Genomic DNA, 22994 nt, shown 5'->3' with positions numbered 1-22994 from the left:
CATCGACACTATTCTGCTACGATTTCGTCGCAATGTCCTACATTCATTGATCTGGATTTCTAGCTTTCAGTTGATCGTATCTCGGCGGAAGATCTCTGTACAGCTTGGTCAGTGATCATGCGCATTTCAAATCATCAATAACATCGGATACGCACACAATCTTTCCTGCATCTTCATGTTGAACGAATCTTGTAACATGTTCGTTTTCATCTTCGTTCTCGACCCGATGATCGGTTTCCGACTGTCGCCTTTGCTCAAACTGGCTTACCGTCGATTTTCTCATGGAATTTTCCCTCCTAATTGTTGGGCCGTTAGCCGTCTCATGGCCAACTGTTGCTACTGTAGGAGCCATGGAGGAATCCACCCCATTATAAAAGCTCTGGTAATTTTGGCTGGTGTTGGTCGATGGTTGTATCTTGTCTCCAGTCCAAGACAGAGGTCTCTCTTCAGCATTTCTTTCGGTCGCAGCACTCGTGCCGGCATTATCCCCTTCCGGTATCTCATGCGGTGAGGGATATCGAAATGGATCTAGTTGATAGGTATCGTCTCCAATCATTTGCTCTTCTCCTTCGCCACCTTCACTCGCGTCCATCAAATCAACTGTTTGACGTCTTTTGCCCTTCTCATGTGGAAAGCCATATGACTTGACACCTGAACTATCTGAGGTTGACGAAGATTGGGTACGCCTGCGAATACAAAAGAACAAGAGTAGACCCAATAATACGAGAAAAAAGAATCCGCCCAAGGTGCCGCCAACAATAGCGCCGATTTTTCGACCATTTGACCTACCATGACCAGCCGAGTCGCCAGACGAAGTTCCACCAACGCCGGAGACGCTAGCAGTGTTCACAGCTGAACTTGACGTGCTAATCGCTACACTGGCGGCACTAGCGGGACTCGACGCATCCAAACAACCCGTGTTGCCGCTCTGCACCGTATACAATCCAGTGCTTCCACCTGTCCCATACGGACCAGCATCTCTCATCATCAGGAGGAACTGGGTGCCAGAGGCTATATTGACAGTCCAATCCTTGGACGTACCCGAGTCATCGATAGGGATCTGGAATGCAGTGCCGTGAGGAATCATACCATATAGTGTCGTAGGATCAGTTGCGTTGGATGCCCATGTGATACTCATGCTGGAGCATGATTGAGGATTGCTATTCGGAGAGACAGAGAAGAAAAAATCTGCGTTGACCATGCTTGGGACACATGTCGAATGGTCGGATGATTCAACAGCTACAAGTCTTTAGCAACACAACCCGTACGAGACCAATCTACCGACTCAATACTGGTGTCGTGCCACCTGTTCCAAATCCAGACGCATCACCCATTGTCATTATAAAGTTTAGTCCAGCGGGCTGATCAAGATTGAACGAAAAGGTGTATGGCTTTTGGAGCTCTCGAGGAATGGCTATACTCTCAATGTGACCTCCAGCAACTTCGACAGTCTACAGGGCAAGACGGTCAGCTTTATCAAAATTAGCAGGACACCCCTCACTGGGACAAGGTGGAGCTGAAAAGGTGGGCTGCCACCATCCCTAATGTCGTATCAGCAATGCCTATTGTTATCATGTAGACTTGCCACTGTACAGTCAAGTTGCCACATTGCGTTGGAGTCCCGGTACTGAAAGAAAAGGCTTTTGTATGTAATGCCAATATCAAAACACAGCTTCCTGCGACCAATGTTGCGCGTTTCAACATTATCGAGCAGTTAATACTCGCTTGATATCGGTTTTGAGCAAAAGAGCGGCATTAAATGCTTTATGATGGTTGGATATAAATACTTTGTAATGATGCAAATACAAAATCATTAGAGAATGATTATTGCAAGACCTGAAAGGGATTACATCCAGGCGATCCATGCGGCCACACTGGCGTTGATGGGAGAGTGGTTTTCTCAAGGCAACGGAGCATAGTCAACTGCTGCCAACCGTTGCTGTATGTATATTGATCTGGATGCACACAGAGAGCAAGCCAAAGTGTAGTGCACGACAAAACCTTGCTGGGAAGCAATCATCTCGAGGCTTGAAGCTGGGCTTGCAAGTGTCTCAAACAATGGCCAAGTATACAGAGACAGCATTCCAATCTAGCAGGCTGGCGCTCCCGTTGAGAGCCAGCTTTTCCAACACAGAGACTCCGAGTATAGCCCTACACCAAAACAGAGAGATTAAGGGAATACGAGCAACTCTCGTTCCTCTAGGTCTTTTTGCCCATATCACCAAGGCCGCTTCCTATGCCACTCTCCGCCAGATCCAGCTGCTCACTCCATTCTCTCCTCATTCCATCTGATTACTCTTCTACGCAGCGGCAGGCTTGATATACATTTGATTTGTGTATAGTGGTTGAGATGTGTTACAACAAGTTAATGGAAAACATGTCGGAGTGCTCCACTAGAATCACGTGGCAAAAGCGGCGATCGCCGATGGTCCGTAGAGGGTTATGGTTGTTCCCACGCCAAAATGATGCGCCCTGGGTGAACCTCACAAACCGAATAGGACATGACGTGGCAAAGGAAACCAAGAGTGAGCTGTGGGTGAGACGGAAACGAGTAAGGATGTGTTAAGCAGCTTTTGCAAGGAGACTACCCAGAGAGAATGGACGGAAGCCTGGGAGACTGTAGAGTGGTAGAATGGACATTAACGCGGAGACCGGCTCTTGATATGATGAGTTGGACATTGGAACTCGCGTAGTGCATTACCAAGTTGTAAACGCTAACACTATAAGCCACACCCATCTCCACAATATTACACTTCCAAAGCTCCCAATGAGCCCATGATCATACACTTGAGTTGATAGACTGATATTGTGCACAAACAGCAAGCATATACTGTACAGATGTTTGGTTTAGCAACCAATTTTCTCCAAATCTTTTCAAGATGCGCCTTATTCCACGTAGGCTTGACGTCTCATCTACACGGCATCTGAGCCAGTCAAGCGTGATCGGCTGTGGTTTTCAAGAACAATAGTAGCCTCTTGGTCGGACAGAGAATCAGTTTTGTCGTGCTTGTGGGAGCCTTTGCTCTCCTCGAGAACATAGCTATCACCCTGTGGCAATCGTCAGCCGATTCCGGATAGATTGGTGGACACCAACATGTATATAGGTCTGTACGTCAATCTGGATACCATCCGTAGGTCGCCTGCTATTTCCAAAGATTTGTGGGGTCTGAAAACCGACGTCAGTCAGAAACAGCTGTTGAGCAACGCAGAAACTCACATGGTGGCTGCGTGCGTCATCCAAACCAACAGAGAATGAAATCCTAGAATTGAGGGTGTATAAAAGACCAACGCAGTACGCCTTTGACTGCAAACATTGGAAGCTATATCCTCGTAAGCTTACTCCATTTAGCTGACAAGTTCAACCAACACTGCTCCCAACAAGGATGACGGTGTTTGCGCTATCCGCTTAGTTAGTAACATCCTGGCTTTGGCACCATCGACCTACACCACTCAATGCAATAGGCAAGGGCGAGGAAGGTGGGCTGTGATGCATTTAGCCTAGAGCAGATTGAATCACGGATTACTTACCGGAAGCTGAGCTTCAAAAACCAGTCGAACTAGCCTACTAACAAGTTTATCGGTGTGGGCCCAGCTGTAAGGCATTTTAGCAAATGAAAAGACCACGGTTTATCAAAAAACACAAACCCAGTCTTGGACTTTAACAAACCGTAGAGAATGCAGCCGGCAATAAGAACGTCAGCAGCCGTCGTTGTGGCTGTCCAAGCTGGATAGCATAAGCATTGCGTTGGGTAACAATTTGAATCGCTTACTGATGAGAGTTGGTCCACTCTTGTTGGCACCCAACAGACTAGACTGACCACCAAACACCGCTGTGACACCGACGCCACCACCAAAGCTAGGAAACATCAGATCGCTTTCCCAAACGAGGCAGACGATCATACGCAGCCATGAGTAAAAGCTATCCGAATCTTAGTACCATGCCCTATCCAGCAAACATCCCACTCACGATAAGAATGGCCAGAATGTATCGATTTCGATTAGTCAACAGATATGCTAGAGGATTTTATCAATTTAATGGCGCCAGATAAACGACAAGGCCAACCTCGATAGGCAAAGAAGCCTTGGACAGGGACGATCGCCAACACTATTCATGCCCACATCAGCTCAAGCAAACAGCCTTTGGAAGCAAACTCACCGTCAAAAGTCGGCATCTTTGCGAGCCACCTAGGGAATTCGTTGGCTCTTGCGTCCGACGAGCCTCAAACTTACCTAACCTCGAGCCAAGGACTAAGACAAGGTGAGCGTACTCCACAGACGCAAAACCCAACCTACAGCCACAAACCGAAATTGTTGATGAACAGATACGAGATATACACCCAGTAGTACACAGTGATGACAAAAGTCCAAGTCTGTCCGTTGTGAGCCACTGCGGAGACAACGACAACACCAGCACTCACACATGACCAACCAACGACCAATTTCGTCCACCACTTGTCGTTTCTCTGGTATCTAATCTCACCTCAGCACGAATCCGCTATATCACAGCGCCACTCACTGAAAGTAGGTAAACACTTGCACCGCCAGCACGCCACTACACGGCATCAGCGCGACACGCTCCGCCAGTGACAAACATACGCAAGAAACGTATCAATGATGAGAGATGCCATTTGGCATCCTGCCCCGGGTCAGCGACTGGCCCACCCAGCGCAAAGCAAACCTACGTAGCAAAAACGTCTGTACACGTCAGCAACAGTCTCCACGACACGCACTCAGACTCACTGCATCTTTCGCAAAGAGAGCAGCCGCAGCTGTCTCGTTGAAACCAGCAATCTGTGTCTCTTTTGCAAAGACTACCGCTGCCGCTTCCATACTGCGAATATGTTTCTTCTTTACTTTTCAAGAGGACGGGTGGCAACGCTGCTGGCCTTTATACCTCTCTCGCCCCAGCAACTCGCCACAAAATATAATTAAAAAAAAATAGATTCAAGACGAGCTCGAGTGATGATCTCAGGAACAGCGTGGCATAAGCTAGCAAACGATGCGATTTTCTCCAGCTTAGCGTGTCGTGCCAGGAACCATCATCATGATTGTCACCCGGTCGCAGCGATTCCATACCTGATAATCTCCTGCGCCACCGCGCTATCGTTGCACGTCCCCGCGACGCGACGCGCCCGTTTCCATCTTCCGTCCGAGACCGGAGATTGCAAAAACCCCGCGCCCTTGGCCAGCCCCTCCTTTGCGTCTCGACAAAAGGAACCGTTACGAGCAGCGGTAAACCATAATGGGGTGGAAAACATTGGCAACCCGCTAGGCGTGAGGATAGGCGCGAGACAAGAGTCGTGGAAGGCGCGCTACATCCGAAAAGGCAGCGACGAGCCATATTGCCAGACGGTCAGTGCTCAGCCTCTCCACGGCTCCGTCTCGCCATTCACTCGGTGTGACCGAGGAAGGCGGGCGAGATCGGGACAACCAGAGCCTCGCTTTGAGTCAGTGATACGAGTCGTCAGTATGAGAGACATGCTGGATGGAATAGACGGCTGTCCAAACGGACGCTTGGCTGTAAACAGTGTTGCCAGTCTATCGTATTCATGCAAGTGGTACAGTGGAGAGAGAGAGGTTAATGGGTTTTACCCAATGCAAAGCTTTCAGCCAGCTCAAACCAAAAGGGAGCAAGTGTCGTGGCTATGAGACCAATCCCGAAATACACGCCGACCTTGGTAAGGACTGGGAGCATCAGCAAACGGTAACCTGTGTGCCGACCTACCTTCCGCATCGTATTTTGGTTGTATCACCCAGCCCAGCGAGCGTGGCCTCGGTTTCTGCGCGTTTCCGTTGGGCAGCTGCAGGTTGCCCTTGTCTGTGTTTCTCCTCCTCAGCCCGTTTGGAAGGTTGTCTGGTTTCGTTTGGGCGACAAGGTGAGGCGAAGAAGGGGCCGCGTCGTTCTCACCCGTCTGAAGGTCGAGCATGGAAGGAATGGTACGGAAACCGAGATGAGGCGGGACGGTCTGGTACTCGCTGCAACACCAGGTCAGCGAGTAGGTCAATTGCTTCCGTTCTCAGTCTCACGTGGCAGCCTTGTAGAAGCGTCGGGTAGGCAAGCTGGTACGGAAGATTGTTGAAAAGCTCCGAAAGATGGGAGGAAGAATTTTCAGCAGCGTCGCTTTGGCAACAATCCGCCATGCAAAGAGAGCGCCCAAGCCTGGAGAAGATTAGCGTTGGGAAGCGCCAGCGATGGGCGACCTACCAAAGACGAGCCGAAAGACAGTCACGAGGATGATGACGAGGGCGTTTTGTTGAAACAGCGGAGGCATCGTCCGGGACTGGAGGACAGGCCAGATCGATACAGAGGCCCAGTGGCCTATCGTGCCGCCCAGCATGACAGCAAGAACAGCAATGGCATCTTCAAAACAAGGACAGTCGTCCATCGGCTCTGGATGGTAGTGTATACAGACCAGTCCGAGTGGGATGATAACGGCAGGGACTGCAGTCCTATTAGCGAGAGAAAGGGTGTGGTACACATGGCGTTACCAATCCATGATCCTGAGATGACCCATGCCTCATACGAATCGCCTACAGCGGTCCAAAACATCCAGCAGATGATGCCCATGATACTGCCAGCCAAGACATCGGCTGAGGTGAAAAAAAAAGTCAGCTCGCGAATAACACATTTGCAAGCAGATTTACCCGTAGAGTGCATACCGGTATAAACCCGCCCTCCAATGACGCTCAAGGCGTATACGGCAAGGACTTGGTTTCAGGTGAGTGGAGAGAGTATGTAGCATAGATTAAAGTCTTACTTGCCCATCCAGAAGCGACGACTGGCCATCCTAGTTGCTGCCGAGCTTGATATAACCACTGGCCAAAGAACAAAGCAATGCTGATAGAATTAGTAGAGTGGGAGGATGGAAAGCCTGAAACCGAGTTGAAAAATCGAGTGTAGAGGTGTGCAAACGGGACGTACCGTATTCGTGATGGTGCGTACTCATGGCTGTGGGTTCGCTGTCAGTATACTCAGAACTGGTGCGCTGACGACCTACTCAATCGAATGACAGGTGGACTATACGGGCGAGGCGTACACACCAAGTCTTTTGTGAAGGACGATATGTAAATGCCAAGGCCAACCAAATTTAAAAGTCTGGTGTGATACATCAGCTTGATCCAAATGAATTACGATACACTTACCCTCTACCCTCCATAGGCCTGCCAAAGAAGAAGAGGACCGGCAAAAACATCATAAAGAATGTGTGTGCTTTGATAGATATTCAGCCGTTCGTCTCGATATATCGCCAGTATCTAATCCGTCCCACACCCAATACTTGAGTCCTTGGTAGAAGAACTCACTCCCAAAAATAGCAGACCAGTAAAAGAATGTATCTCTAGCTTCCGACCTAGTTGCTTTTTGCCAGTCTGCCATCCATTCCTTTTCATTCCTTAGTCGTCGGACAAGAAAACGTCTAATGGATGCTCTCCAAGCGGGTAGATATACGTCGTAGAGCTCATCGGACTGGCAGCCTGGTTCCCATTCTCGCTTGAGTTGTGTTTCAATTTTTGGGCTGTGACGAAAGACGGCTGATTCCGTATAGGGGACAGAGATTTCCGGCTGGTGATTAGGAGAAGAAGACATGTCAGGCATGGAGAAGAGAGCCAGAATATGTAAAAGTCAAGAGCATACGGAAAGGAAAAGGATTGAATGAGATTTTTAATGCTATAATGGAATTTTGGTGATGGATGTTTGTTTTTTTTGGGTTAAAGTTAACTAGAAAGAAACCGGTTCAAGTTAGGCATGCGTGAAAGGCGTGCAAAACTTCCACGTCACCATTCTTCTTCTTACCACGTGATTACCATGTGAAATGTAACCAGGACGATTGAAAGTGATACCATTCCATATAAAATAAGTTGTATGTGTATCTATCTTTTGTTTTCAAAGCAAAACGCTTAGCAACAATCCCAGCAAGCTGAGTATTATACAAGCCCTCTCGGATAGCCCAAAATTACAGCAGCAAGAGTGGCTTGCAGTGATATCTTCAATGTCTTCATACGCATCCGTCAAGGTGGGTTATGTCTTGGAGTTTATAGCCCACAGTAGACGAAACAACGAAAACTCAACCGCCATGTAGTCTCTCCACCAATCTCTTCCAGCCTTTGAGCCTCTGGTGTCTACTGCCGCCCTTCCACCTATCGCATTATTGGCGCTCTTGGGATTTTTCGCTCTCATTTTCTTATTTACAACGTGAGTTTTTGAGCTCTTGGTTGAAAACTATGCCCGCTGATTGCATTCATCACAGGCTCAATAGATCCAAGATACCTCTGGCTGAGATAACGACTGTACTGGCGGCATCGTCACTGGCTGGCATCGGCGTCGTAGCTTTGTTTTGCACAGTGGGAGTAAATGTCTAAGATGTAGTGAGGGATTATCTTTTCATATTCACCGTACAGTCAGATGAGATCACGCTTTTGCAGCAGCAGTTGCCATTGCAGACACCTTTTTATTCTCTTCGCTGCATGCCTGGCACATGAAGTATTGTAGAAGAACTGCTGACAGTATCTTCAATTGAGACTTGTTCTAGAGGCATAAATGACAACGTGCTTATGGGTTTCAACATTCACCTAGCAAGAACGAGACTGACCATGAGACGCTCTTTGGGGCTGATTTTTGAGCTTCAAACCTCGCAGCCATTACTCAAACCTTTGACATTTGCCACGACTTTCTCTACTATCACTCGCCATTGTGTTGAACCATAATACAATCTCAAAAGGAATATTGCTTTGCGTCGCAATGGGTATACTAACCATTCAGATTGATCATCAGATGCTTGAGACGGAGGGTGAAACGAGCACACCGTGTTGTGAGTTGCGGCTATACGAAGCTTTTGAGACGGCGAAAACTCAACAATGCACCCAACGCTATCGTCCAATACAAATGGATAGGCCCTACCAGAGCGCAAGGCCAGACACAACATGAAGACAGAATCCATGAATCGTTCAATCGAAATAAAACCCGTGTCAAGGCTGCAAAGAGTCGCCAGTCGGATTGCAAGGAAAAGTACAACACAAGGCAAATTATAGCAATACTCTCAGCCTCTAGCCAATCAACACCTTTTCTCAGTATGTGTATTTTCTTCTCAAACAATTCACGGCCAAACAGAAACCTGACTGACTGTTTTTCTTTCCAACACGAAGAACCCATGAATTCCGTAATTCTGTCGTTAGAATCTATATAAATCTTGATTTCGTAACACGATTACATCTCTCCAAACGCTAGCCATCAATGACCTACTACGCATGAATGTACACCAACGGATACAAGACAATCGACCTACACTATTACTTTCCGTCTCGATGATTTCAATAGTCGGATTCGAGTGTTTCACCATTCAACGATAACTCAGCCATTTTCGTAAGAAAAGTGATTGCGTCAACGATGACTCATATCGAACCTCTGTTAACGCATTTCAGAATCTCTATCCCGTATAAGCTATCACCATATGACGAAAGCTCAAGATGAAGCTGTTCAAGAAGCGGCAAGATGAGAAAAAGTACTTGGAATAGTACTAGACTCGAATCGTAGGTCTTGCCATTACGGCAACCATTGTCGCATCCTGAGAATACCGCATGCTGGACTATCAAACTTCTGGCGAGTATGAATCCCGCATACGCTAGACGTGAACCAATTTGCCCATAGGTTCTCTCATCCCTCCAAAATCACTTGCGGAATGGCATTCTTACAACATTTCATACTCGACCCGTCAATACAACTATTACAACTGTTACAAATATTACAAATATTACAACCATTACAACCATTACAACCATTACAACCATTACAACCATTACAACCATTACAAACCATTACAAACCATCCCATACTCACCGACCGAAAAGGAATATCACAAGTATTAAACAAACCTGGTGCCTGAATATTGGAGTGTATAACCCCATCGGCAATTATCCGCATCTATCCAACCGTTCACGTTCAACGACATTTTTCCTTCTTCCTCATCCTTCGCCATCTTTCTACTTTTCCTTCTCTCCATAACTCTATCTGCATAGCATTTATGAGTTGTGAATCCCAGATGAGCTGGACACTGCCTACTAAACTTGAAAGCTAGTAGAAAAAGACCTTTAAGGTTCTTTATTTCCCTTGGTTGTAGCAAGCTTAACCAAGCTCTGCACCTCGTCGTCATCCTTTTCCGCAATCTCCTGTGGCTGTCGGATTCTTGCCGTTGACGAATATATATATACAATCCTTTTCGCCGTGTCCTCTGTCCAGAGACTTTGCCCTGTACCTCTTTTCTCCGCCCAAGGCCCGACTCTTTTATCCGGTAGAGCTAGTATTGCAGCTGTCAAAAACAGGAAAAAGGGACAATTCGCTGTCGTTGATTCTCTGTCAATTTCAACGTTTATATAAAGAGAGAGCTCCAGGTCGACAACATCTATGTGCCTGCGAGAAGCCAAGTGCTCGTAGGAATATGCTCGGCAAAATGTTTGCGGCCACTGGGACCCATCGGGTGGGACAGTCTATTGACAATGGTCGCCTGCATCTGCTCGCCGTGCTCGGCATCGGGGCCTATGGTGTCGTCTACCTTGCCCAGGATGAGGACGGAGGATATCTCGCCGTCAAGTGTCTTGTCCGAGCCGGGATAGACAGCTACCAGAGAGAATTTCAACGGCGAGAGATACGGCTTCACGCATTGGCGAGCGGGCATCCCAATGTAGTGTCTCTTCGTCGAATTGTGGAAGAAGAGGATTGTATCTTTGTTGTGCTCGACTTTTGCGACGGGGGCGATTTGTTTGGCATGATTACAGACAAGAGAAGGGTGGGTGGTGGCTGGAGGAAAAGATACTGACAGACTGGGTAGTACCTGGGTAATGACGAGCTCATCAAGCGCGTCTTTCTTCAAATTATCGGAGCGGTCAAGCATTGCCACAAATTAGGCATCTATCATCGTGACTTGAAGCCAGAGAATATATTGTGCTTGGGAGGGGGAGAGAGAGTTTGTCTGGCAGATTTTGGGCTAGCGACGACGGAGACGTTGTCGGCAGAGTTTGGATGGTATGTGGGTCGCTGTTGTAACCTCCTGACGATCTCAGTGGATCGACGTTTTACCTCTCTCCCGAATGCCAAGGTGATCTTTTTAAAAGACTCAAGTGTTACTCGACGAAATCTACAGATATTTGGTCGTTGGGTGTCATACTGGTCAACCTTGCTTGCGGCCGAAACCCTTGGAGGCAGGCTAGCCCCAACGACGAGACTTTTCGAGCGTATTTGGAAAACCGCGATTTCCTTCAGACTATTCTGCCCGTTTCGAATGAGACGCATGCGATTTTGAAGAGGTTGTTTGTCTTGGAACCAGCAGATCGCATCAGCTTGCAGGAATTGGAAGACATGGTACGGAAAGTAGAGAGATTTACCATGACAGAGAAAGAGTTGGAAACAGCTTCTGCTGTAGTGAGGGAAGCAGCTGCTTTCGCCAGGCAGCCGGTTGTCTGCGTTGCAAGGGCTGATTCTTTGCAGGCGCCAAAGAGATTACCACTAGTTGGCAAGGTTGACGGATGTCTAGACATGTATGCGTACCGTCCACAGCATGGAAGGTATGTCCATGGACAGCAGGACAGGTGCGAATCGATAGCGCTTTCGTCTCCAACATGGTCATCGGTGTCTGAAGGCGTAGGCGATGAATCAGACATGGATTACGAGCCAAACAGCTATCTCTCTGTTTCCTGTAACGTTGCCCAGTACCACCAACCGTCAGCATACGCTTTGTATAACGTGCAAAATGACTCACCATTCGTTCGAGAGAGAGAGAATTATACAAGTCTGTCTCGTTCCACGTCTAGCAGTAACTCGCTCCTGATTACTCCAGGCTTGGTTTTGGAAGGGAAAAAGGTAATAGAATATCAAGATCGATACAAACATGGTTTGGATGAGCGAGACCGCAAGGAAACCAAAACAAAATTAGATGAAATACCGGCGATAAAAAGGTATGATGGAGTTGGTTTAGACGGGATGGAAGAGGCAAGGGTTGAGTATGTTTTTTGAAAGAGGTAGGTTGGATAACAACATGGTTGAGTTTGGTTGCTGATTCCTCTTTGTAGATGGAATATAGTCCAAATCTTGCTATTATCTGTCTAATCAGCATCAATAATCATCTGTCGTGCTTTGTATCTTGGTAGCCAAGAATTTATAATACGCATAGAATAAAATTCAGAACAAGTTGCTTCTAGAAGGGGTAGCTGTTATGATTGTGTTTTCCAAAGAGGCTTGATTTTGTATCATCAATGTTAGTAATATCTATTAGCCAACTGTTGAAATGTATATATGGACCTTATACTTTTTGATGTTTTTGAGTTATCAAAACTGGAAAGTTAGTGTTCAATACTTCCAAGCACTAAGCTTTTGTCCTTCATATTTGGAATCAAACCTCTACTCACTCTCCCATTCCTGTCTGAGTGAGTTTGCGTAATTCTTTGGGATATAACTGGTTCTCTTTTGTAGCCTCTGCGCTGGCGTCCAAGCAAATCAGTGTGTAAGCAAAAGCAACAACTCAGAGTCAGTAACGATGCTTTACATATCGGGGCTGAAGTGATCAGTTAGTCCTGCACAGAAGCTTTGGAAAGTATCAAATTAGTTACATGCGAAGCTCTGACTTTGCGATATAGTGATACATTACAATAGCTAGAATGTTGTGCCAAAGATTCTCCTGGTACCTAATTGGAATATTTAATAGGAGACGAACCTGAGACTGGAAAGTCATGATAATCTGAGGCTAGAATGTATGGACCAAGTGTCTAACATAGCCCTGAATAGAAACAACAACGTGATTAACCTTCCATTTCAACGTCAGCATCTGTCGTCGCTGATGCGATTGAGGTTAGGGGTATGGGCTGCGTAGCATCGGTAGTTGGCGATAATAGTAAAGATACAGGCGCCGAAGACTCCTCCAAGACGCCTTGAGAGGAAGGCTTCAAAACTTCCTCGCTTATAATCATTGGAGCTTCTTCAATGACAATATCAGCGGGAGATTTTGACTGAGATTTCTTGACAGAATTCTCTTTGTAATTTTTGCAATGCCGTCGACCGCCAGTGCCTTCATCCTCGGAATCTGAAAGCGACGTTTCGTGTTGTTTTTCCTTATCCCAGAGACGTACTTTTAACAGTCAGTCTCTGCTTTAGGTAAAGACTCGATAGCATACCTGGTCGACGAATGTCTTTATCTTCATCATCCTCCCCTTCGTTATCATCCTCATCATCATGTCTTAATTTTGGAACAGATTGTAGAGGTACACTAGGGGCCGCATTCTTATCACGTAAAACTTCAAACACCGCTTCTCTAACTTTGTGAAGATATTCTGGAGTATTTTGGTCCGTCATATTAGATGGCCGAACATCAAGTTCATAATCTGGGCCGTAGTATTCCCAATACTCATTATTTGGCAAATCTAGTGAGCGAGTCAGTCAGGTAAGGCAACATAAACAGAGGATCCTACCTCGACCAAGCTCTACACCTGCTGCTAAACCAGTCTCATATGCCCAGGTTCTTGAAACAGATTTGATGGTATATCCTCCGCCGCCCAGAAGAAGTAGAGGGAGACTGAAAGATTTGACAAAGCGAACACAAGCAGCATGTCCGCGCATAGAAAGGTTGAAAGAACCCAAACGGTCGCCAGAAAGAGAATCGGAGCCACATTGAAGAACGATAGCGCCAGGCTGATACCATTCAATGACACGCTTGATGACTGGTTGAAATATGCTCTTGTAGGTTTCATCGTTGATACCATCTCGAAGAGGAACGTTGATAGCGTAGCTGGAATGGTCATTTTTTAGACAATCTTGCTAGTGAATAGAATAATTCAAACAAGCTTACCCTTTGCCCTTCCCATAGCCATTGTCTCTAACCCCGCCAGTTCCAGGGAAGAATTCTCCATATTTGTGAAAACTGCATGTCATCACACGATCTGTGGTGTAAAATGCTTCTTCAACACCGTCACCATGGTGAACATCAATATCAATATACAACACTCTTTGGTGATATCTTGCGGGATTGTCAGTTTGGAATAACAAGCTATATACAAACATACCTCAAGAGTTCCAAAATACCCAAGACAATATCTACCAGCCTTTTTCAATGCCCACACAACGTGGACCGAAATTCGAGCTCACCGTTGACATAACAAAATCCGCTCGCCTCAGACTTCTTTGCATGGTGTAAACCTCCGGCCCAGTTGACCGCAATGTCACATTTATCTCGTGATAAACGAGCTGCTCCTTCTGTAATGCGACAAAAGGACTATTAGCGACGAGTAAAAAGCTCGGTAGGTATCACGTATCACAGGCTTACCCATGGATCCTCCAGCAGAAATAGAACAATACTCAAAAAGGCCGTCAAAGATTGGGCAATCATCTCCGACATTGTCTAAGGATCAACGGTTAGACACAAAAACGGACTGTCACCTCCACCATACAGACATTTTACCTGGCCCTTGGCAAATTGCGAAGCATTATCAGGATTGATCCGATAAAGGAAATCGACGTAATCGTCAGTATGGAATTGAGACATCTCTCGCTTGGTAGCAGGTTTGGCCCTCTGTTTGAGCAACAACTATCAGTATTGGGATCAACTTGTAGAATGCTAGTCTCATACAAATATCTCCATCTTTTTATATAAGCCGTAGTTCATGACCAGAGAGTGACACATCCTAATCCTCGTTGGTTTCATTGGGTGGCCTACAGAAACAGACATCAGCATTCCTTGACATGCTCTTTAAACAATTTGAAAAGTTATAGTTAGGCCCCAGTCCGCATCAAGATCGTTTTGAATCAAAGACAAACAAGGACACACCTGGGCGATAGTGGTAATTGCCGATATCAGAGTCGAAAAAGTAACACTACACCAAGTGCTCAGCAAAGCCCAATATTCATATGATAGGTAGGACAGCCAGCCATAAAAGAGGTAGATGGAGGGTTGTGAACAATAGTTATCAAGACTGCTCACCACTCTTCGCTTGCTTTCGCCCACAATGGGCTCCATGGTTGCCATTTCAAAATACAAGTAGTATTTGACGTTGATTGTAATGTTTTGAAAGCTAAAATGGGTTTATTGATATCTTTAGAATAATAAGAGATTTGGGTTATTCATTATCACGAACTGAACAGGAGTCGTAATCACGGAAGCAAATTTTGGCTGTACTCAATTTAGTCCAAATCGAATAGGGGTTTTTGTAAGTTCAATTCAAAAAGCCAACGTTCAACTTCTCATGTTTTGTTTAATATAAGATAAATCTTCAAACTCAATACTTATCTTGTTCTACATAACATATAACTTCAAACTCAACACTTTTCCACTCTCAGCCGTCAACACCATCTATAGATATGTCAAGCTTGCAGATTGGCTCATTGGATGGCTCCAAGGGTCACACCCATCATAGCCCTACTTATAACCATCTCTCTGTACTGAATTGCAGTGTATATATCAAACGTCAAAAGACCTGTGTAGCTGGGATGCTGTGGACATAGTTTGCAGAAGAACGGAGCTCCAGCTTGCTTGTTAGTGGTACATGACATAGACATAAACATCCAGATACACGGAATGGTAAAAGGCGGAAATGACAACCATTAACCAATACGTAATCATGCAGGGAGGGTTATGTAGGCTTGAGTGCCTCACTGTAATTAAGAGTTTTATTACTTAAGGTTCTCGTAGAAACGCTTAAGGTCGAATACGGCAAAACTAGCACTGGTGGTGCATATGAAATGAAGTATCAAAGAGAAACTATTCTATCTACAATTATGTATTCTACGTTGACGGACTTATCCCGGTTTTCTCATGTGGCAGCGTGAAGTGCTATGCACTTACAGGTTATTCATTATTACGAACTGAACAGTTTTCAGCTCGCCCTTGGAAATGAATAACCCAATTGTTATCTTCAATAGGAATTTGATTCCGTTGACTTGTTCTTTTGCTCCCTTTACAACCAAAATATTTTAATGTTGTATACATCACTTGACATGTCATCCACCTCTTATATTGACGCTCTTCCCTACCATGACAGGCAAATAGAGGACCCAGGTATCGCTTTCTCAAGGACAGTAGGCAATTATAGTGTATTGATATCTCTTTATAGCTATCAAGGCTGCAGCTCAAGCTCTCATCGACGCTGAGCTTGGGCAGACACCCAAAGTAGCTGAGGACGATGATCGACTGCCACCTAGGGTCCATTTGTTTGCTGTGAGCAACTATGGACAACATCATCCACAAGTTATATACTAATATTGCTCAGAAATCAAAACACCTTGAAGAGCTGCTTGAAGGATATCCCGAATGTACCATCAAGGGTATAGACCCAAGCAAGTATCAGCCGCCCATTCCTGCAAAGAATGCAGCTCTTGAAGAGCTCGAAGCGGCAGAGAAGCAGGGTCGAATAGGCGAGGCGCATATGGCTTTAAGGTAAGGTCATGTCCTGAATACGCTTTACAGCCAGTTAAATGATACCAATGTCATTCTTAGAGCGGAAAACACGTCTATCTTATCGACTTATGGTCCCAACGCATGGCTTGTTCGCAATTACCAGCTCAATTCTCAACTTACCGAATTGCAATCTACGCTTGCGTCTTTGAAGGAATCAGTCACAGAGGTTAATCGAAAACGTCGAGTTTTTCAAGAAGATTCTGGGGCCCATCTTGTTAGATTGGAAGGAAGATGGCAAGATTTAGTCGGGTCTACCGTCCAACTGGAATTAGCCTGTATGGCTATGGAAGGAGAAGTCATGGGTCTCGAAGAAAAAGAAGAGACGTTGAAGAAGGAAGTTGCTGAATTAGAAGGCGAGTAATGTAACAGATAGATGTGAGAGTGTGTCTTGTTGTACATCCCATAACAGTGGCTATTCTGGATCCAATCCAATTGGTAAAGCTGATCAATCTCCTCTGAGTTTTTGCACTCGCTTGAGAACAGAGTCTTTGGCAGGATCTGAGATGAGCGACTTGTCAGCAAGAACTTGATATTTACCAGCAGTCTGGTCGACATCTCCCAAGGGAGCGTGAAGGATACAGCCCGTTGTATGCAACTCACCATATGGGTGCTCTTTGCTGGGAATCTCCAGTAAAGCAGGGAACGCTGCCTGGTATCTGTCGACCGTTGGCCGTATCCGCTCCGCAACCTATCCAACTGTCAATGTTGTAACCCTCGCAACATTCACATAGCCCTCGTACATGTTGGTTTATGAGGAGAATTGCGATATCCTTTCTTTCAGTAAAGTCTTGGAAAGCAGATTCAATCACACCCGTTGGAGTCTCTAAAGCAACTTTATCAGACAGACTTCCAACAGCAGAACCAATACTGCGCTCACTACCATCCACAATCAGAAAGTTCTTTTGGCTTTGATCTACATGGCCAATACCAGCGAGTAGTAAGCCTGTGACCGAGTCCTGATACTGGCGTTAGCCCACTTTCTGAGCAAAAACTATATAAAAACACATACCTCATCCCCTATAACAGCAATGAGATTTCTGTCTTTGGAATTGGACGTAGTGGTCGACATGGTTTTTTTGAATATATTAATGTGGTTGAGAAAGGAATGATTGCTGTCAATAGAAATAAATACATGAAGGCGGCGATGTCCGACAACGCTCTTGTTTTCTTTTTCTAATAAAGTCTTTCTTTCATTACAAAAAACGACAATGCTCGCTGGAGAAGTAGTCAAAAGAGCATATAGCAGAGCTGTCTCCCCGTCAAAGGTGAGCATTCCCAAAGAGGATCCAACTAATGAACAAAATCACAGCTGGTTAGCATATTAAAGTCCAGGTCCCTAGACAATGATGAAGACGAGTTGTCTTTGAAAGTGGATGGCGAGGAAAGGTATACGGCAGACGATATTGCAGGTATGACTATGAAGAAACTCAAGGTTCATGAACTGAAAATGTACAGCGGCTTTATTGGAGCGGGTTCTTCCAAGACCTTGTTCTCTTTCACTTGCCTATCTATCCCAAGCGCTTTCATCGTCTTTATTATCGCCAAGAACATTTCTAATTCACCTGCTATTCTATCTTTCAGACAATGAACTTCCTATCATTGAATCTATCGGCTCCATTGCTGGAGTTCTCCTATCATGCCCTACCAGCTTGCAGGAGACAGACCCATTACCGTCACTGCTTTCCCGTCCTCTCGAAACCCATTCAGAAGATGCTCTGAAAGATTCATTAGCCGCATTATCCAATGGCAAGGTTGACACATTGTCCCTTTTGTTACCTTTTCTACGGTTGAGCACAAACTCTTCAGCTCCCTCGAGTGTGACGGCTCTTACTGCTCAAATCGTATCCATTCTCTCTCCATTCCCTCCACCTTCCCTCGACGTTGCACTCGAAGCTGGAAATTTGCTGCCGATGTTTCCAGAGGAAATCAGCGGCCCACTGAGAAATTTTCTAGGTAGTTTGATGGCCGATCTGACCCAGGATGGGCCAATGGCTTCGGCGCAAATCACTCCATCCACGCGAAGATTGCTGGAGGGACATATCCATCAGAATGGTCAAGCATCTGTCGGAACATTGCCGTTGAAGCCGACAATCGCGCTTCTGTTGGAGCACGCACATAGGGCCCACCGATGGACCCAATCCGATATACCTTTGGGTAGTACTGACAAATTCCCTCGCCCCTCTTCAAATTTCATCAGACTTTTGAAAGCAGGCAGATATCTCACCAGCGACCGTGAAGAATTAATAAAGATTTTATTCGAAGTCTCATTGGAAAGACTGATCCAAGCAGGCGAAGCAGAAATTGGCAAGGTCTCAGGTGTAAGAAATTGGGGCTGGGCAGTGGAAGGATTGCCATTATTGTTACGGTGGTGGCATGATTCAGGCGAGGAAATGAACGGGAAAATATCAGAGAAAGGCAATGGGCAAGATCCGGTATGATTGTTGTCTTGTTGCGTCTGCTGTATTGTGTTTCTAAAGATACCGTTCAGCTGGACATTGTTTCTCCTCTAAAATTGGCCCTTCAATCAATGTCAAGTGTCCTTCAAACGTACTCTCAACAAGTAATGCAAGCTTACGGAAAAGCGATTCAATCTTCCGAGGTTGAAGGAAAGTCAAGCGGATTCAACCCACCTGTTGGATGGTAAGTTGTCCAGTCTTGAGTGAATGTGTTGATGGTCTCTAGGCAAATCATCACAATCCAAGAATATTTGATTGGAAACTTGGTTCATCTTGGATTGCTGACCAATGAAGAAGCTGCCACAGTAACACCAGAAGTGTCAGTTATTTCTGCACAGACTGGTGAATCCTTGATCGTAGTGCTTTTCTTTAATGTTTGCAAGCTTTCATTGATATGCGCTTAGGGGAGAATCACTTCTGAGCCAAAATCTCATCTAGAACCTCTGATATTCTATATCTGTTATGCTTACCGTGCTTCGTTCCATTTCACTACTGAAATTCTAAAGGTGAATCAATCCTGAATTCTCTGCAATTACTAACGATTAATGTTACAGGTCATACAAGATGCACCTCAAGTAATGCCTCCAGAGAACCTCTTGCTCCTTGTGTCTTCTCATCCGTGTCTTCTTTCAGCAATCACCACTTATGTTTGCCCCCCTTCGTTCCTTCAACTGACGACAAGTCATTTGTTGTCTGAACCTGCAGAGATTGATAATCTAGCACGTTCTGAAGATCCTCAGGGCTATTTGACCAAATTCGGTGAAGGAATTGTTCTGATTGAGAGTTTTGTTCGAGAGTTTGAGTTACGATTACCTAACTTGTTAGTAAAAGCAAGGAGGGCCGTCGGGTATGATTTGTTATCTACAGAAGAGACAGAACGTCTCAATAGATGGGTGAAGGCAATTGTAAGTGTTGTGCCTCACTTCATTCTTGTGGCTAACGGTGATCAGTTTGGTTCTGATGGCATTGAAGACCAACTTTTACTTGCTACCCCTCCCCAGGCGCTTTACATCCTCTTACCTACTTTAGTCCAACAGGCATTGGCTGCCGTGGCATATGGCCAAATTGATTTAGATATTTTACACAGCGGTTTGTCGTATTTTTCACAACCGTTCCTGAGCTGGTGTCTAGGAGGAGTCATTGGGTGGTTATGTTGTGAGATTGTCCGATTAGGGTGAGTTCTGACAATGGCATTGATTTTCACTTGTCTGATATCCTTGCAACCGAAAAGGGCGTTATCGACACTACATCTGATCGTACTTCAAGCTCTTGCGCTGGGAGATTCATGTCCCCCACAACTTTTGCGAGTGAACAACAAGGAACTGGCCAGTTTACTTGATCCTTCTCATGGTCTACAAGAGGTAGTTAGTAGCTCAAATTTCAACATAACTGGACTCAGGTCCAAACTAGAGTCTCAAGAATTACTAGCTGTATCTGGTAAGTATTTTCTCTATTTCTCCCAGCAACATTTGTTGATATTTCTTCTGCTAGGGCTTCCACCACAGCGATTGGCTGTTGCTGTTCAAAGTATACATGACTTTCCAATTGCCTCGCCCGAGTGGCCTCGAATTTTCTTTGACTCTATTTCGGCTTCACTCAACCGTTTCCAAGGGGCGTTTGAAACTTTACGGCTGATTTTAACAGAAGCATTCACTTCCTCATTCGCTTCTTCGCTCAATGTAACTTCAAATGAGCTGTACAAAAAATTTGTGCCCTTATTATTGTCGTTGGACTGCGGCGGTCACGACCCACTCGCTAGAATCTTGCCCTTATCGCTACCAGACGCGATGCAAAATCCACAAGACCTGTCCGTCTACGCGAGCAACGTGGCTGTTTTAATTAAAGATTGCGTTTCTGCCATTACCATGATCTGGGGTAGGGAGCAAGGGTTGCAAATCGTTCATGAATTGGTGGAAGAATTAGCACCCGATGTGCTTTCATCTCCCCTTCCCTCACCAAAGACAAAACCCACCAATGTTATTCAAAAAAACAAGAAACATGCCAGAAATCGACAACTCAATGCAAAAAAGGAGCAAGTTAAAGAAGAAGTGCTAAAAGGCTTGCAGGACGATGAAGAGTTTAACAACCAATGGAGCGACATTTTGAAAAGATGAAACGGTAGCTGTATCTTGACCAATCAAGGACTGCTTTCCATCCGCGATGCCGGGAAGAGTTTGTACAGCATCGATACTGTAAGAGATGTATCTGGACACATTAACCTACACAAACGAGCACCCTGCCACTCTACCAGCGTTGTCATATTGAACGTTTCAGAACCGTTACTTCAACATACACCTGTTCAAGGTACAACTGCACTCATGCCAAGAATCACCCCAGCACAGTTTTGAACCCAGGTTACTCTGCCAGAAGGAGTTGAAAAGATTTTATCTTGTCAATCTCCATCACCAAATCCCAAAGAAAGGTCACGTAACTTCGTGGAGCAGACAAAACCTCTCCAACATTCCAAGAAAAGTTTGCCAAAAGGACATTCAGTTTGTCGACAAGAGGACAGAAATGCTGTCCGATGATATAATTAAGCTTGATTAAACCAACAAACCATCTATCATCTTGAAAAATATATAAAGAGGTATTCAAGAATGTGCATAGGATTTAGCTGGATATCTTTTCCTTTTGCTGACAGGTCTTTTTCATTTCGCCATACAGAATCATACTCTGAGATGTTTTCTCATCGTAGGTGTTGCTTTGCTATTGTATTGGGCTGCTGTCTAGGCTGACAATCAACTGTTTTATCTTAGAGTTTACGCATAGTCCATGTGCTTTTGATAACTTTGCAGTGTCATCGCAGCAGGCTCATTGGCATGGTTCTTTGAGCGCATTGTGTTATTTGGAATATAGGTAATTTATATCCTATGTGCTCCCCTGTTGCCATTCCTTGGTAAATGCAAAGGCTCAGTGGCCAAGTTTGACTGAACTTGAGGCGAAATGGCCTATATAGATGCATAGATAATACTTTGAATCAGTGGGTGTTTTGTCAGTTGTTTGGGCCAGTTTTGACCGTTGTCAACAGTCAGCCTTGCTGTGGTCATTGTTCAGCGGACAGATTGCCAGTGCAAATACCAAGAACTGTATAACTTTCCGAGCGAGATCCCCTGCCTTCAATCGTCGGACGTTGTAGCCAATATGTGCACTTGGTGTAAGGCGTTGATTGTCATTGCTATTCCCAGCGGTGTCCATCTTCTCGTCCTGGCCACATGGGCTATCTTTGTGGTCGGAACGGTGTCGCAAAGGAAGATCAGAGGTAAAGTGGGATGAGGAACGGGGATGAATGAGTTGAAAAGGGACCTACCAACTTTGGAGAGGACGGGATGAGTTTCAACCGACTCCCCAAGAATGAAGATACGGCTGTGGCTGCAAAGAGCCAAGTATAATCACCTATAATATCCCTATACATCTCGCAGTTTGACAACAAGATTGAGTGGGTAGCAGTCTCTTGTTCTTTCCGTATGTCTACTTTTATTGATCATCACCTCTCCAAAGCCAGCTCATATCTCGCCGGCTAATTTCTTTTCGCCCCATTCCTTCTCTCTGGCGTTTCCAAACGTGGCGCCTGCAAACTTTTTGGCATAACCATTGACCTGTTTGGAACAATAAGATGTCAGCGGAATGCTATGTTGGGTCGCGGAATTAACATTGTCTGACACACCTGGTCTTTGAATGGAATCTTGTTACTGTCAATCACACCTCCGCTTCCTGGCGCTGTAGCAGCTGCATCAAAATTCAGTTCTTAATCTACTATGTGGATGTTTACCAAACTAGCCTTGTTGTGGCTCAGCCGTCTCTGGAGGAACAGATGGCAGTCCTGTACCTATGGCTACAATCGAAGGTTGGAATCCTTGGTTTTCTGTCTGTACTGGCAATGGGTTTTGGGTGGTTGATGGGTTTTGGTCGTTTGTCATGGTTATAGAATAATAATAAAATTGAAATATCTTAATAAACGTTGTATATCAGAGTGTTTGAATTCATGATAATGAAACCGCTCCAGTATGATTACGTAATGCACAGCCGATGTCACTTACACCTCTTATCATTTCGTGTATCTGAATGTTTACGTCTATGTCATGTATCACTAACAGGCAAGTTAGAGCTCTGT

General features: G+C 45.4%; 11 protein-coding genes across 11 annotated transcripts; 5 read left to right on the top strand and 6 right to left on the bottom strand.

Moving 5' to 3' along the window:
• Positions 1–43: 43 nt before the first annotated feature.
• L203_102978 (uncharacterized protein) lies at positions 44–1704 on the bottom strand (the record flags this gene model as incomplete). The annotated part of the gene is made up of 5 exons (XM_066212386.1): positions 44–95; positions 156–1239; positions 1286–1451; positions 1502–1541; positions 1586–1704. The coding sequence occupies 5 exons, from the start codon at positions 1702–1704 to the stop codon at positions 44–46; spliced, it is 1461 nt and encodes a 486-aa protein (XP_066068483.1).
• A 255-nt stretch (positions 1705–1959) lies between these two features.
• Positions 1960–2292, top strand: L203_102977 (uncharacterized protein; the record flags this gene model as incomplete). Its single annotated transcript, XM_066212385.1, has 1 exon — positions 1960–2292. One exon carries the CDS (start codon positions 1960–1962, stop codon positions 2290–2292), a length of 333 nt encoding a protein of 110 aa, XP_066068482.1.
• Positions 2293–2913: 621 nt separating this feature from the next.
• L203_102976 (uncharacterized protein) lies at positions 2914–4830 on the bottom strand (the record flags this gene model as incomplete). Its single annotated transcript, XM_066212384.1, has 19 exons — positions 2914–3048; positions 3095–3166; positions 3218–3320; positions 3368–3398; positions 3446–3482; positions 3529–3592; positions 3646–3724; positions 3771–3856; positions 3903–3919; positions 3968–4014; positions 4064–4105; positions 4157–4185; positions 4231–4248; positions 4294–4370; positions 4419–4470; positions 4517–4552; positions 4597–4636; positions 4683–4695; positions 4741–4830. The coding sequence occupies 19 exons, from the start codon at positions 4828–4830 to the stop codon at positions 2914–2916; spliced, it is 1068 nt and encodes a 355-aa protein (XP_066068481.1).
• A 221-nt stretch (positions 4831–5051) lies between these two features.
• L203_102975 (uncharacterized protein) lies at positions 5052–7594 on the bottom strand (the record flags this gene model as incomplete). The annotated part of the gene is made up of 12 exons (XM_066212383.1): positions 5052–5312; positions 5394–5518; positions 5726–5976; positions 6028–6160; positions 6206–6442; positions 6490–6591; positions 6646–6708; positions 6759–6872; positions 6923–6949; positions 6999–7096; positions 7144–7210; positions 7303–7594. The coding sequence occupies 12 exons, from the start codon at positions 7592–7594 to the stop codon at positions 5052–5054; spliced, it is 1770 nt and encodes a 589-aa protein (XP_066068480.1).
• Positions 7595–7988: 394 nt separating this feature from the next.
• Positions 7989–8358, top strand: L203_102974 (uncharacterized protein; the record flags this gene model as incomplete). Its single annotated transcript, XM_066212382.1, has 3 exons — positions 7989–8012; positions 8079–8191; positions 8247–8358. The coding sequence occupies 3 exons, from the start codon at positions 7989–7991 to the stop codon at positions 8356–8358; spliced, it is 249 nt and encodes an 82-aa protein (XP_066068479.1).
• Positions 8359–10430: 2072 nt separating this feature from the next.
• L203_102973 (uncharacterized protein) lies at positions 10431–12068 on the top strand (the record flags this gene model as incomplete). Its single annotated transcript, XM_066212381.1, has 5 exons — positions 10431–10778; positions 10821–11005; positions 11053–11943; positions 11990–12006; positions 12058–12068. 5 exons carry the CDS (start codon positions 10431–10433, stop codon positions 12066–12068), a joined length of 1452 nt encoding a protein of 483 aa, XP_066068478.1.
• Positions 12069–12783: 715 nt separating this feature from the next.
• On the bottom strand, positions 12784–14990 carry L203_102972 (histone deacetylase RPD3; the record flags this gene model as incomplete). Its single annotated transcript, XM_066212380.1, has 11 exons — positions 12784–13109; positions 13156–13401; positions 13450–13766; positions 13827–13994; positions 14041–14071; positions 14123–14230; positions 14301–14375; positions 14429–14546; positions 14604–14686; positions 14802–14847; positions 14955–14990. The coding sequence occupies 11 exons, from the start codon at positions 14988–14990 to the stop codon at positions 12784–12786; spliced, it is 1554 nt and encodes a 517-aa protein (XP_066068477.1).
• A 956-nt stretch (positions 14991–15946) lies between these two features.
• L203_102971 (uncharacterized protein) lies at positions 15947–16788 on the top strand (the record flags this gene model as incomplete). The annotated part of the gene is made up of 4 exons (XM_066212379.1): positions 15947–16028; positions 16084–16187; positions 16240–16406; positions 16467–16788. The coding sequence occupies 4 exons, from the start codon at positions 15947–15949 to the stop codon at positions 16786–16788; spliced, it is 675 nt and encodes a 224-aa protein (XP_066068476.1).
• An 84-nt stretch (positions 16789–16872) lies between these two features.
• On the bottom strand, positions 16873–17496 carry L203_102970 (V-type proton ATPase subunit F; the record flags this gene model as incomplete). The annotated part of the gene is made up of 5 exons (XM_066212378.1): positions 16873–16925; positions 17028–17115; positions 17168–17250; positions 17305–17383; positions 17437–17496. The coding sequence occupies 5 exons, from the start codon at positions 17494–17496 to the stop codon at positions 16873–16875; spliced, it is 363 nt and encodes a 120-aa protein (XP_066068475.1).
• A 139-nt stretch (positions 17497–17635) lies between these two features.
• L203_102969 (uncharacterized protein) lies at positions 17636–20997 on the top strand (the record flags this gene model as incomplete). Its single annotated transcript, XM_066212377.1, has 11 exons — positions 17636–17692; positions 17737–17836; positions 17883–18859; positions 18916–19067; positions 19110–19239; positions 19288–19389; positions 19438–19788; positions 19834–19972; positions 20015–20057; positions 20115–20320; positions 20375–20997. 11 exons carry the CDS (start codon positions 17636–17638, stop codon positions 20995–20997), a joined length of 2880 nt encoding a protein of 959 aa, XP_066068474.1.
• Positions 20998–22386: 1389 nt separating this feature from the next.
• L203_102968 (uncharacterized protein) lies at positions 22387–22800 on the bottom strand (the record flags this gene model as incomplete). The annotated part of the gene is made up of 3 exons (XM_066212376.1): positions 22387–22479; positions 22548–22609; positions 22662–22800. 3 exons carry the CDS (start codon positions 22798–22800, stop codon positions 22387–22389), a joined length of 294 nt encoding a protein of 97 aa, XP_066068473.1.
• Positions 22801–22994: the final 194 nt, after the last annotated feature.

The sequence above is a fragment of the Cryptococcus depauperatus genome, chromosome 3 (assembly GCF_001720195.1).
Source record: "Cryptococcus depauperatus CBS 7841 chromosome 3, complete sequence".
NCBI lineage: Eukaryota > Fungi > Basidiomycota > Tremellomycetes > Tremellales > Cryptococcaceae > Cryptococcus > Cryptococcus depauperatus.
This window is presented reverse-complemented; position numbering and strand designations above follow the sequence as displayed.